This window comes from Schistocerca serialis, chromosome 6 (genome assembly GCF_023864345.2).
Source record: "Schistocerca serialis cubense isolate TAMUIC-IGC-003099 chromosome 6, iqSchSeri2.2, whole genome shotgun sequence".
Lineage (NCBI taxonomy): Eukaryota > Metazoa > Arthropoda > Insecta > Orthoptera > Acrididae > Schistocerca > Schistocerca serialis.
In genome coordinates, this window is record NC_064643.1 from 157,385,560 (window position 1) to 157,400,961 (window position 15,402).

General features: G+C 43.8%; 1 protein-coding gene across 1 annotated transcript in view; it reads left to right on the forward strand.

The window, feature by feature from the left end:
- Window positions 1-15,402, forward strand: part of LOC126484709 (cell cycle control protein 50A-like) — a 238,904-nt gene that overhangs the window by 89,755 nt on the left and 133,747 nt on the right. Inside the window, exon 4 of the mRNA XM_050108305.1 lies at window positions 4,504-4,659. Within this exon, the coding sequence (XP_049964262.1) occupies window positions 4,504-4,659 (156 nt within the window). The remainder of the gene's footprint in view (window positions 1-4,503; window positions 4,660-15,402) is intronic.

A 15,402-nucleotide genomic window follows, 5' to 3' on the forward strand; every position in this document is an offset into this window, starting at 1 on the left:
GCGTGCTTTTACGGTCTGGTCAATGTGTACGCTCACATTGTGGTTGAAACCGCCACTGGTTATGGTGTATTCTTCCCAATATATATGTACTGGAAGTGGAAGTTGTGTTATGGATTGCGCATCCCCTCCCGCCGGAGGTTCGAGTCCTCCCTCAGGTATGGGTGTGAGTGCTGTTCGTATTATAAGATTTTTTAGGTAGTGCGTAAGTCTAGGGACCGATGACCTCAGCAGTTTGGTCCCTTAGGAATTCACACACATCTGAACATTTGAAGTGGTAGTTCCTGAAGACACGCACCCTCCGGACAGTCTTCCGTAATCCTCGTCCTGCCTTTCCTATGGCCACAATTTTTTGTTTCTTTGTAAAGATTGAGATATGTTCCATGCACATCTAGTAACAAAAATATTTCAAATTTCAATGTAATGATGTCGGGTGGTCGCTGTAGGAGTATACGAGTTGTGGGACACATAGTCTGGGAAATCCCGTTACGCGGAATTGCCGTGGACATTTCATTCATGTCACGGCACTTATCAGTAACATCGATTGTTAGCTAATATTAGCTATGGCTCTCACCCACTGGTACAGATACTGTCTGTTTTCAAGAAGATGAACTGATAATTATCCGTAAGAAACTACGCTCAGGGGCCTGCAAGTTTCAAGTTATTCTGACGCATTACCTGCTAGAGTTCTGCGATTGTAATTATTCTGCCACAGCCAGACACTCATTAGCGACACATCGCCATGTTGAATACACACAGTCCCATAAAATGTGTAAAGACTAAAGGTAGTGCCAACTGATGCGTTAGAGCGTAGCCAACACCCGCAGGTTAAGTTACAGTACTAACAAATGGTAGCAAAGTGACGTGCGGAGCAGCATGGACCAGTGTTACTAAGGAATGGGAAATTCAGAAGAATTCTTGTGTTCAGCGGTTCACAATTACCTATTACATGGGAAAGGGAACTAAATAGTGATAACTAAGTTCCGTCGTAAGAATGTCCATTCTTGTGAGCGGAGGTCTAGGGGACTACGGCCTTTCATTTCTATAAGAACATAAAACACCTGCAGCCGTCCTTAATTGTATGGATATCAGTTTCGCCGCTTCAGTGCACCATATTCAGGCCTTTGTTAATGCTGAAGGGCTTAACGCCATCCGTATACACGATGCATCAGTGGTCAACAGAACTGGTTTACGCAGACGACCTGTAACTGTGTTGTTGTTTCTCTAATCATCAACTGTCAACTCATAGACGGTGCATCAGTGGCCGACATACACTACTGGCCATTTAAATTGCTACACCAAGAAGAAATGCAGATGATAAACGGGTATTCATTGGACAAATGTATTGTACTAGAACTGACATGTGATTACATTTTGACGGATTTTGGGTGCATCGATCCTGAGAAATCAGTATCCAGAACAACCACCTCTGGCCGTAATAACGGCCTTGATACGCCTCGGCTAGATGGCGTGTACAGGTACAGCTGCCCATGCAGCTTCAACATGGTACCACAGCTCATCATCAGTAGTGACTGGCGTATTGTGACGAGCCAGTTGCTCGGCCACCATTGACCAGACGTTTTCAGTTGTTGAGAGATCTGGAGAATGTACTGGCCAGGGGAGCAGTCGAACATTTTCTGTATCCAGATAGGCCCGTAAAGGACCTGCAACAAGTGGTCGTGCATTATCCTGCTGAAATGCAGTACTGATTTCTCAGGATCTATGCACCCAAAATGCGTGAAAATGTAACCACATGTCAGTTCTAGTGTAATATATTTGTCCAATGAATACCCGTTTATCATCTGCATTTCTTCTTGGTGTAGCAATTTAAATGGCCAGTAGTGTATGTTGGCCGCAGGCATCGAATGAAGCGTAGAGCCACGGGTCGTAACACATCTGAAATGTAACGTCCACTGTTCAAAGTGCCGTCAATGCGAACAAGAGGTGACCGAGACGTATAACCAATGGCACCCTATACCGTCACGCCGGGTGATACTCCAGTATGGCGATGACGAATACACGCTTCCAATGTGCGTTCACTGCGATGTCGCCAAACACGGATGCAACCGTCATGATGGTGTAAACAGAATCTCGATTTATCCGAATAATTGACGTTTTGCCATTTGTGCACCCAGGTTCGTCGTTAAGTGCACCATCGCAGGCGCTCCTGTCTGTGGAGATGCAGCGTCAAGGTTAACCTCAGCCATGGTCTCCGAGCTGATAGTCCATGCTGCTGCGAACATCGTCGAACTGTTCGTGCAGATGGTTGTTGTCTTGCAAACGTCCCCATCTGTTGACTCAGGGATCGAGGCGTTGCTGCACGACCGTTACAGCCATGTGGATAAGGTACCTGTCATCTCGACTGCTAGTGATACGAGGCCGTTGGGATCCAGCTCGGCGTTCCTTATTACCCTCCTGAACCCACCAATTCCATATTCTGCTAACAGTCATTGGATCTCGACCAAACCGAGCAGCAGTGTCGAGATACGATAAACCGCAATAGCGATAGGCTACAATCCGACTTGTATCAAAGTCGGAAACGTGATGGTACGTAATTCTTTTCCTTACACAAGGCATCACAACAACGTTTCACCAGGCAACGCCGGTCAACTGTTGTTTGTGTGTGAGAAATCGGTTGGAAACTTTCCTCATGCCAGCACGTTTTAGGTGTCGCCACCGGCGCCAACCGTGTGTGAATGCTCTGAAAAGCTAATAATTTGCATATCACAGCATTTTGTTCCTGTCGGTTAAATTTCGCGTCTGTAGCACGTCATATTCGTGGTGTATCAATTTTAATGGCCAGTAGTGTTAGTGGTATACGCAGACTACGTGTAAAAAACTGTGATGGGGGTCTCCAACTATCAACTGCATACCGACGATGTTCACCCATTCAGTGTCAGGTAAGGCGTGAAGGTGCTGCATAGAAGCGCCGAAACTGGTAGCCATAAAATAAATGAGATCGTAAGGACGGCTATAGGTGCTTCATTTTATTAGGAAAAATAGCTCGGGCGGAAGCTTTTCTCTGTATTAAGCTGCATATTGAAATTCATTTAACATGCCTGCCTGCACAGGGAGTGGGCCTACTTTGTGTGTTTAAAACGAAGTTTAGCCTCACCACTTTCAACATTACGCAAAAACGTGAACAGCTGACCGATCCATTGCGTTCAGGGGAAACGCTTGAGGTAAGCACTTCGGCTTAACATAACTTTCGCCTGCCGAGTCATTGCTCTGAGACGGAGATAATCTTTGTCCTTGTGACAAATTCAACCACTTTTTTTTATTTATTTGAGGCATTTCGAGGCATCTTTCAGTACTTTGTATCACAACAGTTTTCATGGACTCTATGGTACAATAATTTGTCTAGATAGGCTGTGGCAGAATAGTTACATACAGTGTGTTACAAAAAGGTACGGCCAAACTTTCAGGAAGCATTCCTCACACACAAATAAAGAAAAGATGTTATGTGGACATGTGTCCGGAAACACTTAATTTCCATGTTAGAGCTCATTTTAGTTTCGTCAGTATGTACTGTACTCGCGACTGGGGAAGACCTAGAACGACGAGAACACCTGCAATGGACGAGGCAATTCTTCGTGCAGTTGACGATAACACTAATGTCAGCGTTAGAGAAGTTGCTGCCGTACAAGGTAACGTTGACCACGTCACTGTATGGAGAGTGCTACGGGAGAACCAGTTGTTTCCGTACCATGTACAGCGTGTGCAGGCACTATCAGCAGCTGATTGGCCTCCACGGGTACACTTCTGCGAATGTTTCATCCAACAATGTGTCAATCCTCATTTCAGTGCAAATGTTCTCTTTGCGGATGAGGCTTCATTCCAACGTGAACAAATTGTAAATTTTCACAATCAACATATGAGGGCTGACGAGAATCAATGTAGAGACTCTTTGTGCTCGTGCTCGTACTGTCGACGGCTGTGATACAACACGCCATTCTCCAGGGCTGCATGAGCGCACCAGGGATTCCATGCGACGGAGGGTGGGTGTATCCTCGCTAAAGGACGATGTTTTGAACATTTCCTGTAACAAAGTGTTTGAAGTCACACTGGTACGTTCTGTTGCTGTGTGTTTCCATTCCATGATTAATGTGATTTGAAGAGAAGTAATAAAATGAGCTGTAACACGGAAAGTAAGCGTTTCCGGACACATGTCCACAAAACATATTTTCTTTCTTTGTGTGTGAGGAATGCTTCCTGAAAGGTTGGCCGTACCTTATTGTAACACCCTGTATAATAATAAGAGACTTTTCTGTACAATTCCATATTTCAATAAACTTTTCCCCATTCTCTCTGCGTATCTACGAGGACCTTGGCGTCCTGTCAAACTAACTTGCTATACAGGTTAATGTTATCCGGCTGTTGTTGTTTTGCGACTGAATTTCAGGGCGCAATCATTAGTTTCGGGCTCTCGCGTACATGCACATAAACCGATCTCAGTTCAAGATATTCGCTTATCCCACCTTATTTCCTCATTTACTCTTGTTTCAGCTCCCGTATTCATCTACTACCAACTGAGTAACTACTACCAGAACCACCGGCGCTACGTGAACTCGCGTGACGACTACCAGCTGCGGGGAAAACTCTACGACCGGGTCTCCAGCTACTGTGCGCCCTACGACTACGACGATGAGGGCCGACCTATAGGTGAGTGAGTGCGAGCGGCGAGGCGAGGGAGGCGGGCCATGGCTTCGCGACTATAAGAAAGACATCGGGCGGATTCGCTTTTTTTTTTTTCTTTTCCTTTTCCCCCAGACACTGTGTGAAACTAAATTCTGTTGACACTGTTTTGCGGTGTTCGAATATGTTAACTGTACACTCCGATCTCGACAGTCTTCTGTCATCTCATTTTAATGATTTCTTTTAAAAGCAGATATTGTCGACGTATGTTAGGGATACCAACTCATGACTCTTCCGTCTGAGAGCAGCGATCTTGCAGCCACAGAGTAGCATGAACAAAGTTTACAATGAAATATAAGTGCGATAAAAGAAAGAAATTCACGCAGTCAGTCAACGGAGATCAGCCTAATGGAGTAACGAAATAGCCAAACATCACCATGAACATTCCGTACGAGAAGTTTGTTGGTATATCTCGCTTCCCCTTTTATACAACGCTAAGGACTCAAAATGCAGTCGCTGTTGTCGAATTCCCATGTGATATATTACCTTCTAAGTTGCCAGTATCTCAAAATTTTTACTACCTTTATTTTATTTAACGTTTACCATACACCACTTATCAAAATTTTCGGGCCTAATCACGCTGCATGAAGTCGAATGTTGTATTTTTTAGGGTGATGTACCAATCGAAACGAAACCACAATATCCATCTTTCTACAATGAGCCGCTCCTTACATGCTCAGAGTTTGTCGAAGCCTAAGGCGCAAGTTAACAGTAGACGATTCTCTTAGACCCATTGGACAACACTGTCACGGTTGTATTACTAATACCTTCATTCATTACTGGACGTCTATAATTCGTACACATTATTGCTCAGAGTCGAGAGGCATGAAAGGGAAGCACTGGTTGGGAAGGGAGTGAGACAGGGTTATAATCTCTCCCCAATATTATTCGATCTGTATATTGTGCAGGCAGTAAAAGAAACAAAAGGAAAATTCGGGGTAGGTATTAAAATCCATGGAGAAGAAATAAAAACTTTGAGGTTCGCTGATGACATTGTGATTTTGTCAGAGACAGCAAAGGACTTGGAAGAGCAGTTGAACGGAATGGATAGTGTCTTGAATGGAGGATATAAGATGAACATCAACAAAAGCAAAACGAGGATAATGGAATGTAGTCGAATTAAGTCGGGTGATGCTGAGGAAATTAGATTAGGAAATGACACACTTAAAGTAGTAAAGGAGTTTTGCTATTTGGGGAGCAAAATAACTGATAATGGTCCAAGTAGAGAAGATATAAAATGTAGACTGGCAATGGCAAGGAAAGCGTTTCTGAAAACGAGGAATTTGTTAACATCGAGTATAGATTTAAGTATCAGGAAGTCGTTTCTGAAAGTGTTTGTATGGAGTGTAGCCATGTATTGAAGTGAAACGTGGACGATAAGTAGTTTGGACAAGAAGAGAATAGAAGCTTTCGAAATGTGGTGCTACAGAAGAATGCTGAAAATTATATGAGTAGATCACATAACTAATGAGGAGGTATTGAATAGGATTGGGGAGAAGAGGATTTGTGGCACAACCTGACTAGAAGAAGGGATCGGTTGGTAGGACATTTTGTGAGGCATCGAGGGATCACCAATTTAGTGTTGGAGGGCAGCGTGGAGGGTAAAAATCGTAGATGGAGACCAAGAGATGAATACACTAAGCAGATTCAGAAGGATGTAGGTTGCAATAGGTACTGGGAGATGAAGAAGCTTGCACAGGATAGAGTAGCATGGAGAGCTGCATCAAACCAGTCTCAGGACTAAAGTCCACAACAACAACATTGCTCCAGGGATGTCTGGGATGGAACCTGAGTGCAGCATGTGAGATAAAAGAGCGCTCGCAACAAAGTGGTCTTGAAAAACTGATTACGTTTCATGTAATCACCTTACATAGGGCATCCACAATTTTTTTTCCTGTTGTAATTTTAGTATTATCAGATCCTGAATCGGCAGTACGTCAACAAAGACTGGTATATCTCTCCGCCACTGCCAGGACACCGCCAGAGTGTATCTGCCTCTCCTTGAGGATAATATGAAAATTTCTTCTAGTTTTACACCACTGTTATTCAGTTTCCAAATAGTTCTTCTGTAGTAAATCGATCACACGCCAGTTGTTGAATATCATTTGCTAATGTGGTTTCTTGCAAACGTGAAGTTACATTACTTAACGTAGTATATATTCTATGGTCTGAACTGCGCATTAAATTAGAAACAAATTTATATGCGTGCAGAAAGAAATGCAGTGTAAACTAATCCTCTACCTTTCAGGAAACTCGTAACATCACAAAGCTGTGGCGAGACGATGAATCTCCATTGGCTCATTGGTTTCCTGGTAACTAAATACTGCGAAACCATTTCACTTCTAGAGCTATGTCGTTAGTACCCGTGTCGTCATACATACTGTGGTACACCGTATGTATGTTACTTTTTTTCAAGAACATATATGGAATAAGTGTATCACGGGACATTTTAGCAAGTGCCTCACTTCTTAGATATCACGAGGGGTTGTCCAGAAAGTAAGTTCCGATCGGTCGCGAAATGGTCACCACTGAGAAAATCAGGTAAAGCTTTCCACAAATGTGTCAGGCAGTGTCTCTTGTTTTCCCGTCGATCGTGTCGCGTCGCTCTTTTCTGTTTTGAGTGAACAGTGAGCATATAAAGATGCGTAGGGAATAGTGTCTCCCGCCAAGAATGAGGGCCTGCTTAGAGATTTCGCCTGTGTCATGCAGCTCACATGACACAACTGTCGACCAGTTCCTTCTTCATGCCAATTCTCGGCCGCACACTTCAGGGGCAATGAAGACGCCCCTGCAGCGTTTCCAATGAGAAGTGTTTGATCACCCACAATACAGTCCGTAATTGGCGCTCCCTGAGTCTCATCTCTGCTCACAAGAACCGCTGGCTATGAAGACAAAAACTTCCACGGACAACGAGCTGCAGACCAGTGCAGATAACTGGCCGAAAGCACAGGCAGCTGCTTTATATGACGAAGATATTGGAAAGCTGATACAAAACTACGACAAAACTCGAAGTTGGTTCGGCGACTATGTAGAGAAGTCTGTTCTGGTTTCCATTGTGGTTTCCATTTCGCGACCGATCGGAACTTACTTTCTGGACAACCCTTGTATTAGCAGAACACCAACAGGGAATGAGGGTACATGGAGCAAATGGTTCTTCCTATGGTAAAATCATGTCTCAAAGGTCTGAAAGAAGTTATCGACGCATTAAGCACAGTCATCAAAACATGCACATACAAAAATAGACGTTGTCAACACCTGGCTATAGCGCGTTTGTCCACCTTTGGATCCCTCAAAGCTGCGATTCTACAACCCATGGGTTTGACAAGTCATAAGCACGTTTACGGCGGTATGTGACCCAGTTGTCAACGTACAGGTCACGCGTTTCCCGTAAATTACGGGCTGGTGGCCTGTGGGTGTGGAAATGGCACGCGGTAGCGTCGCAGATGTCTGGGGGTTCAGATTAGGTAAATATGCTGTCCTAGACACCAAAGTGAGATCACAGTCATGCTTCTCAAACCACCATTGCGCGATTCTTTGATTGTAATTCCAATGAACTATGCCCTCACCACCCGGCAGGACAACCATGAATGAATGCAGGTGGTCCACAACAGCGTTCATATAGTCGATAGCTGTCAAGATAACTTCAATAACTGCGACGGGTCCCATGGAAGCCCACTGACACGAAAATAATTCCATACGCTGATCTGAACCTCGTTGCCTCTGCCAAAACGCTGCATTTATAGCAGCGGTTCATTTGAGCGAAGAGATGATAATCAGAGGGAACCAAGTCCAGTTTGTATGGTGGCTGATCAAACACTTCCCATCGAAAACCCTGTACTAGCGTCTTCGTTGCATCTGCACTACGCGGCCGAGATTCGTCACGAAGAAAGAAACGCATGACTTTTACGGTGGGTGTGTTTAATGAAATCAGGTGAAACCTCTCAATAAGACTTCACATCAATAGGGGATACTATTGTTCTAGCGAACTTTACGTCCCCCCTGTGAGCTCAGAACTGAAACCTGGGTTGTGACGCTCTAGTCCAGCATACTAGAGACACTGTGCAACACATCTTCAGTAAGCTTCAATGGAAGTTCATTGCGGTTTTAATTCCACGGCCGATCAAATGTTGAAAGAAAATAGCTCTTGCATAAAAAATAATTACTCATCTTCGATTATTAGTTGGTTGTATCAAGGTATTAACTTTTCGAAGTTTATTCTACTTTAATAAGCTTCAGCGTATATACTTGCCACCCTTTTCTTACTCTACACTGAGAAAAAAGCTTCCGGTTGACGAACATCACCATAGATTGCTGAGATGGCTCACTGGAATCTTTGGCATCTTACTCGATTTCCTGATTACAGTCTTATGTGCAATAAAATACAACCCAGATAAGTTTTAACATCCCCTTCTAGCGGTTCCAAGTCGGCGATAATCGAATACTGTCATGGGCGATCAAAAAGTTTCCGTTCGAAGTACAGAATAGATATACCAAAGAGGGTGTTGATGGAGATGATGGAGAGGGTTTTAAGGGCGCACGAAGGCAAGGTCTTCATCGGCCGCTCAGTAACAGATTGAGATGGGTGTCAAGGAAAGACTCAGAACAGTAAGATAAAACAGAGCGTAAAACACAGGTAACAAGCTTGGAAAAATATGAGCCTACCTACACCGAAGCGTCGGACGAAGCATGCCGTCAGCAGTAAAACATGGGCAACACAGGAAGAAAGTGGTACAGAGAGCTAAAACAATACAGCAGATGGAAGTGGCTGGCTGACCGCAAGGAAAAAAGGGAGGAGCCATCCACTTTGCAATACACTAAAACCTCCAGCCTACAAGTTTAGGCCAGAGTCCAGACACATCACAAAACTTTAAAACCCTAGACACACACGTCTCATCATTAGCTAAAACACAGGGCAGATCCCCATCAACTTGTGCTTCTGCCCTTGCATCACGGTATAAAATGCAGTCTGTTAAAATGTGCCGGACAGAGATGTGCACACCACAAGCATCACAAAACGGGGGATCCTCCCGCCGTAATAGAAAGCTATGTGTGAGAGGACAGTGAGAAATCGCAATGAGTATAGGCGCAACGACCCTACCGACGCACCATGAAGATAAAAGACGTTCCGTGAAACATCTTGTCCTGTTGCGTGAAGACGTACGTAACTGCCTGTTGCACATCCTCATCCGACAGGAATCGTCGACCCTTTGCAGTCTTTTTCTACAGACCGAAGGCGTTGTAGTTGCAGAACGTGAGACCAGGACTATTGATCGGATGCTCCAGTGTCTCCCTCTGGCGTAACCTCTGCATCGCGACGTCTGCGATGTGGGGACGTGTGCTATCAGCAGCATTCCTAGTAGAGGAGCGCCGTTTGACAACCGTGGTTTGCGACAGACATGCTGCTACGTACACATTCTTCATTCCCTGCTACATGTCTAACGGTGTCTGTCCTTCGACACCCAAGTGAAGAATAACAGCACGTAGGTCCTGTTTGGTCACATTTGGTAATAACATCGCCATAGTTCGCGTTGCCGCATTTACCGCATGCACGTCGAAAAGACATAACTAGCACACTAATCCCTTGCCCAGATGTCGGTGCTTACAGACCCACATCGGAGTCGCGTTACGTTTTACACACGTTGCAGTAACGCCACCACTCGAATCCTTTTCGATCACCCCTTATACTTCGACGTTGGAGAGCACGCATTTGCAGCAGAATATGACACGATACCGACTATTAGCTGACTACTCGGCTTTACAGATTTACTTTCATTTATGTGGGAACCATTCAGTCTTAGAGAGAGCGCTATTGAAACAGAGATTAGTGAAATAAGGGTGGAGATGAGCAGTCCAATCACATAGACTGTCGCCACATCCTGTGACATTCTTCACTTGCACTGTCGAAAAACATGACGTTACGAGACTACCTTTACAGAGGGGGATAATGTGATATGGAAATCAATTACTATTTTCTGAAACAAGCTTGAGCTCCATCAATTGCCAAACCTCGATACTGTTGCACTTCATAGTTAAAACTTACATCGTGCGTCTTGCTACTTTTAAGGACTCTGTCTACATTATTGTTTCTCCAATCTGCGTATCAATGTTGCCAGCTACTAATAAACATTTCCTGTGTTTCTACCGGTCACAACATGGTAATCCGCCCGGAGTCTTGTTAGCCACGCGGTCTAGGGCACCTTGCCAAGGTTCGCGCGGCTCCCCCCGTCGGAGGTTCGAGTCCTCCCTGGGGCATGGGTGCGTGTGTGTTGTCCTTAGCGTAAGTTAGTTTAAGTTAGATTAAGGTAGTGCATAAGCCTAGGGACCTATGACCTCAACAGTTTGGTCCCATAGGATCTTACCACAAATTTCCCAAAATTTCTCGTTAAACACGTCCAATTTTTTGATGTTTTCCAAAATCGTATGCATAGATAGTATCGTTATTAAGATTTAAACTGGCATAGTAGTCACCGAGCTCGGCTTGTAGTTAGTCGCTATTAGGTTCGAGCTATGCATTTTGTTTCGCTCCATGAGTACAGTTACCCAGGAGGTCTTATAATAAGTCGCTAAGGACTTACAATCGTCTTCGAGCAATGCTTATCGTTTCTGTCCAAAATATGAAGTTAAAAATGTTCCTTAGCGCCGTGAAACAAAAATTTAGGCGTTTATACCATGTTACTCGAGTAGCAAATGAGAAGTTACTTTTTCACAGATAATCTCTTACCCTAAGATGGTTTGGTAAATGCCTTCCGGAGATTACGCTGTGGAACCAAACATGAGAAAACGACCTCATCTAACGATATCGCCCACCATTTTCAGGGGAATCTAGGTGCTTAACACACATACTTGTAGCCGTATGTTCTTCTGGAATAGGCGAGGCCTATAAGCAATGTTTCATACCTACCTGCAAAAGGCAGACTGAAAGCGATTGTTCCATGACTGACTAGTTGCGTCTTTCTACCGAGACAGTGTCTGAAACTCGTTAACCTGCAAGCGGCGTCCTGGTAATGTCAGTTATCAGTCAAGGGCTTGGGACGGCTGGTGCAAAGTTCAAGCGCAGATCGGTGACACGAACTGTGTTTAGCCAACGTTTTATGAGGGCGAATTCATGAACAAATTTAAACGAAAAAAGTATGGTGTACATCTGTAGACGTTAATATAATTTTCTAGCACTATTATAATCAAAATTTTGGGTACACAAAAAAACAGAAATGTTTACAGGAAACTGAGAGCAGCAATAAATCTGAATAAGTGTGGATTTAGGGTTTGACGTAGTGAAAAAGTGAATTTCAGATAGGTGGAAAAGGGATAGTTTTAAAACGAGTTATTTACTGTTTTCTGACGAGCTACTGAGACTGGTATGGTTTAAAATGGATAAAAATACTTGAACAAATAGCAGAAAAATACGGGATATTAAACTCCCGTAATAATAAGAAATAAATTATTACTACACACAAGATGATGCCATCAAAATCAGTCAAGAAATGTCGGAAAAATCTCTAGAAGATTCATCAAGGGAAGAGAAAAAGAGCTTTTCAGGACAAGATTACAAGATATGGACTTGGTATTTCAATCCATAAGCCGAAAATTAAAAGATGTGATGAACTTTTGATGATAAGAAGCGGTAACGTCTGATTGAAAAAGAAGCTTAGTGGATAAATGGCAGATTAAAGATGGCAAGGTCTGGCGTTCGTCTCATTCTTACCGGGATGTTCTTTTCCGTCACTTATTGCTTTTATCTATCCTCTGGCAGCGATTTGATACTTCCCAAATCAGAAGCTGCACCGCCGATCGGTGTTTGCGTTATATTGTAGGTTCATATAAGACTGTCTATGCACGTCGGATCAATGGTAGAATAAAACAAGGTGATACTATCCTCAACAGTGTCATGCCAAAGTCGTCGCTGCGGCATTCACATGAAAGTAGCTTCATTTTTTTGGAGGAAAGTGAGATGAAAGTTGTAATTACAGTGTTGATAATCTTATTCAGTTATACATGCATGCCAGGCAGACCATCTAAATGGACTTATTTATTTATTTATTTAGTTAGTTAGTTAGTTACACGTTCCGTACATCATCTGAACGGTTCTTTTATCGAAATGCTGTGAAATGAGTCATTTAACGAGATATATGTACAGGATTAATGTTAACATTAATGAATACATTACACTGAGTAGGTGACCACAGTGACGGGATATCGCTTAATATTGTGTCGGACCTCCTTTCACTCGGCGTAGTGCTACGACTCGACACGGCGTGGAGTCTCGATTATGTCACATAAATTTCGATGGGATCCATGTGAGGCGATCTGGGCGCCCAAATCATTCGCTCTAACTGTCCAGAATGTTGGTCAAACCAACCGAGAACAATTGTGGCCCTGTGACCTGTCTAAGTAGGCTGTTAAGGATTTAGTGTTGCTAACACCACGTAGCGCTCTATATGAAAATCACTGACTGTGCTGTGTGAAGTCTGTGTCTGGTTTGCATTGTTGGAATATTTGCTGTTGTAGTGTTGGGCAGTTGAATGTGAACAGCACGTAGCGTTGCGCAGTTGGAGGTGAGCCGCTAGCCAGCAGTGGTGGATGTGGGGAGACAGATGGCAGAATTTTGAGAACGGACGGTCTGGACGTGTGTCCATCAGAAAGAGTAAATTTGTAATATATATATATATATATATATATATATATATATATATATATATATATATATATATATAGTATTTAAACCGACAAACTCTGGGAGGTTGCAGGGGACATCAAAAAAAATATTTTTCCCTCATCTCAATTTTTTCCTATGAAGATTATTTAAACCGGTGGAGGGCATATTACGATCTTCAGTTGTTAGAGGGCGTATTACGGTCTTCAGTTGTAGCAACTTCTGTCCACCAATGTAATAGTGCATTGTCTCTGTTTACTAATGGAGCGATACACCTCGAGTGAGTACAATGATATGGTTGGTGCGTACTGCGTAGCGCGCCACAACGGACGAGCTGCACAGCGGGTTTATCAACAACAATAACCCCCAGGCTGTGGCTAAGCCATGTCACCGCAATATCCTTTCTTCCAGGCGTGCTAGTTTTACATGGTTCGCAGGAGAGCTTCTGTGAAGTTTGGAAGGTAGGAGACGAGGTACTGGCGGAATTAAACCTGTGAGGACGGGACCTGAGTCGTGCTTGGGTAGCTCAGTTGGTAGAGCACTTGCCCGCGAAAGGCAAAGGTCTCGAGTTCGAGTCCGGATCCGGCACACAGATTTAATCTGCCAGGAAGTTTCAACAACATCCTAGTCGCCGTATCCCGGATCATACGACCTTTGCTGCTGTGTACCAACGTCTGCTTGAGACCGGGTCATTTAGCAGATTACCTGGACAGGGACGCCGTCGCACGGTAAGAACGCTGCAATTTGAGGAAGCTGTCTTGCAGCATGTGGAGCGGGATATTTCAATCAGCACTCGTGCAATTGCACGTAACATGAGGACGAATCAGACGAATGTAAGAACAGTCCTTCGAGAGCAATTGTTACATACATTTCACTTACAGTGTGTCCACAATCTGGAACCAGTTGATTATCCACCCAGAGCACAGTTCCACTATCGGTTTAAATACTCCTCATAGGAAAAAATGACATTAGGGAAAAATATTTATTTTGATGTCCCCTACAACCTCGCAGAGTTTGTCGGTTTAAATACTTTTCACCCTGTATATATGATTACTTTTGAATATTATTAAGGTAAATATATTGTTTGTTCTACATCAAAATCTTTCATTTGCTAACTATGCCTATCAGTAGTTGGTGCCTTCAGTACTTAGAATCATTTATTTAGCTGGCAGTATTGGCGCTCGCTGTATTGCAGTAGTTCGAGTAACGAAGATTTTTCTGAGGTAAGTGATTCATGAAAGGTATAGGTTATTGTTAGTCAGGGCCATTCGTTTGTAGGGATTATTGAAAGTCAGATAGCGTTGCGCTAAAAATATTGTGTGTCATTTTAGTGTTGATCAGAATAAGTAAAGAGAGAATAGTCTGAGTACGTTCAGTTCCGCTGAGCTATTTGAAAATCAAATAACGTAAGAGGTTTATCAGCACAGTAATTCACTAATTTTTCGAAGGGGATGTTACACCTGGCGCGTCGTCATCCATAAGAACTCCATCACTGTTTGGCTACGTGAAGTCCATGAATAGCTTCAAATGGTCTTCAAGCAGCCGAATATAACCATTTCCACTCAGTGATAGATTCACTTGGCCCAGTGTCCCCAGTCAATTCCACGTAAACACAGCCCACGCCGTTATGGAGAAACCTTGCCCAGCGCCTTGATTTCTTTGGGTCAACGGCTTTGTGGGGTGTGCGCCACACTCAGCTACAATCACCTTTTACCAACTGAAATTGGGACTTACCTGACCAGTCTACGGTTTTCTAGTCGCCTACGGTCCCACCTACATGGTCACGAACCCAGTAGAGGCGCTGCAGGCAGTGCCGCGCTGTTAGTGAAGCAGCCACGCCGGTCGTCTTGCTGCCATAACCCATTAACGCCAAACTTCGCCGCACTATCCAAACGGATACGTTCGTTGCATGTCCCACAATGATTCCTCTGGTTATTTCATGCAATTTTGCTTGTCCTGTTAGCACTGAAAACTGCACGAAACGCTGCTGCTCTGCTTTCTCCTTGGTGAGAGGTAATGCCTGGAATTTGGTGTTTTCGGCGCACTCTTGACACTGTAGA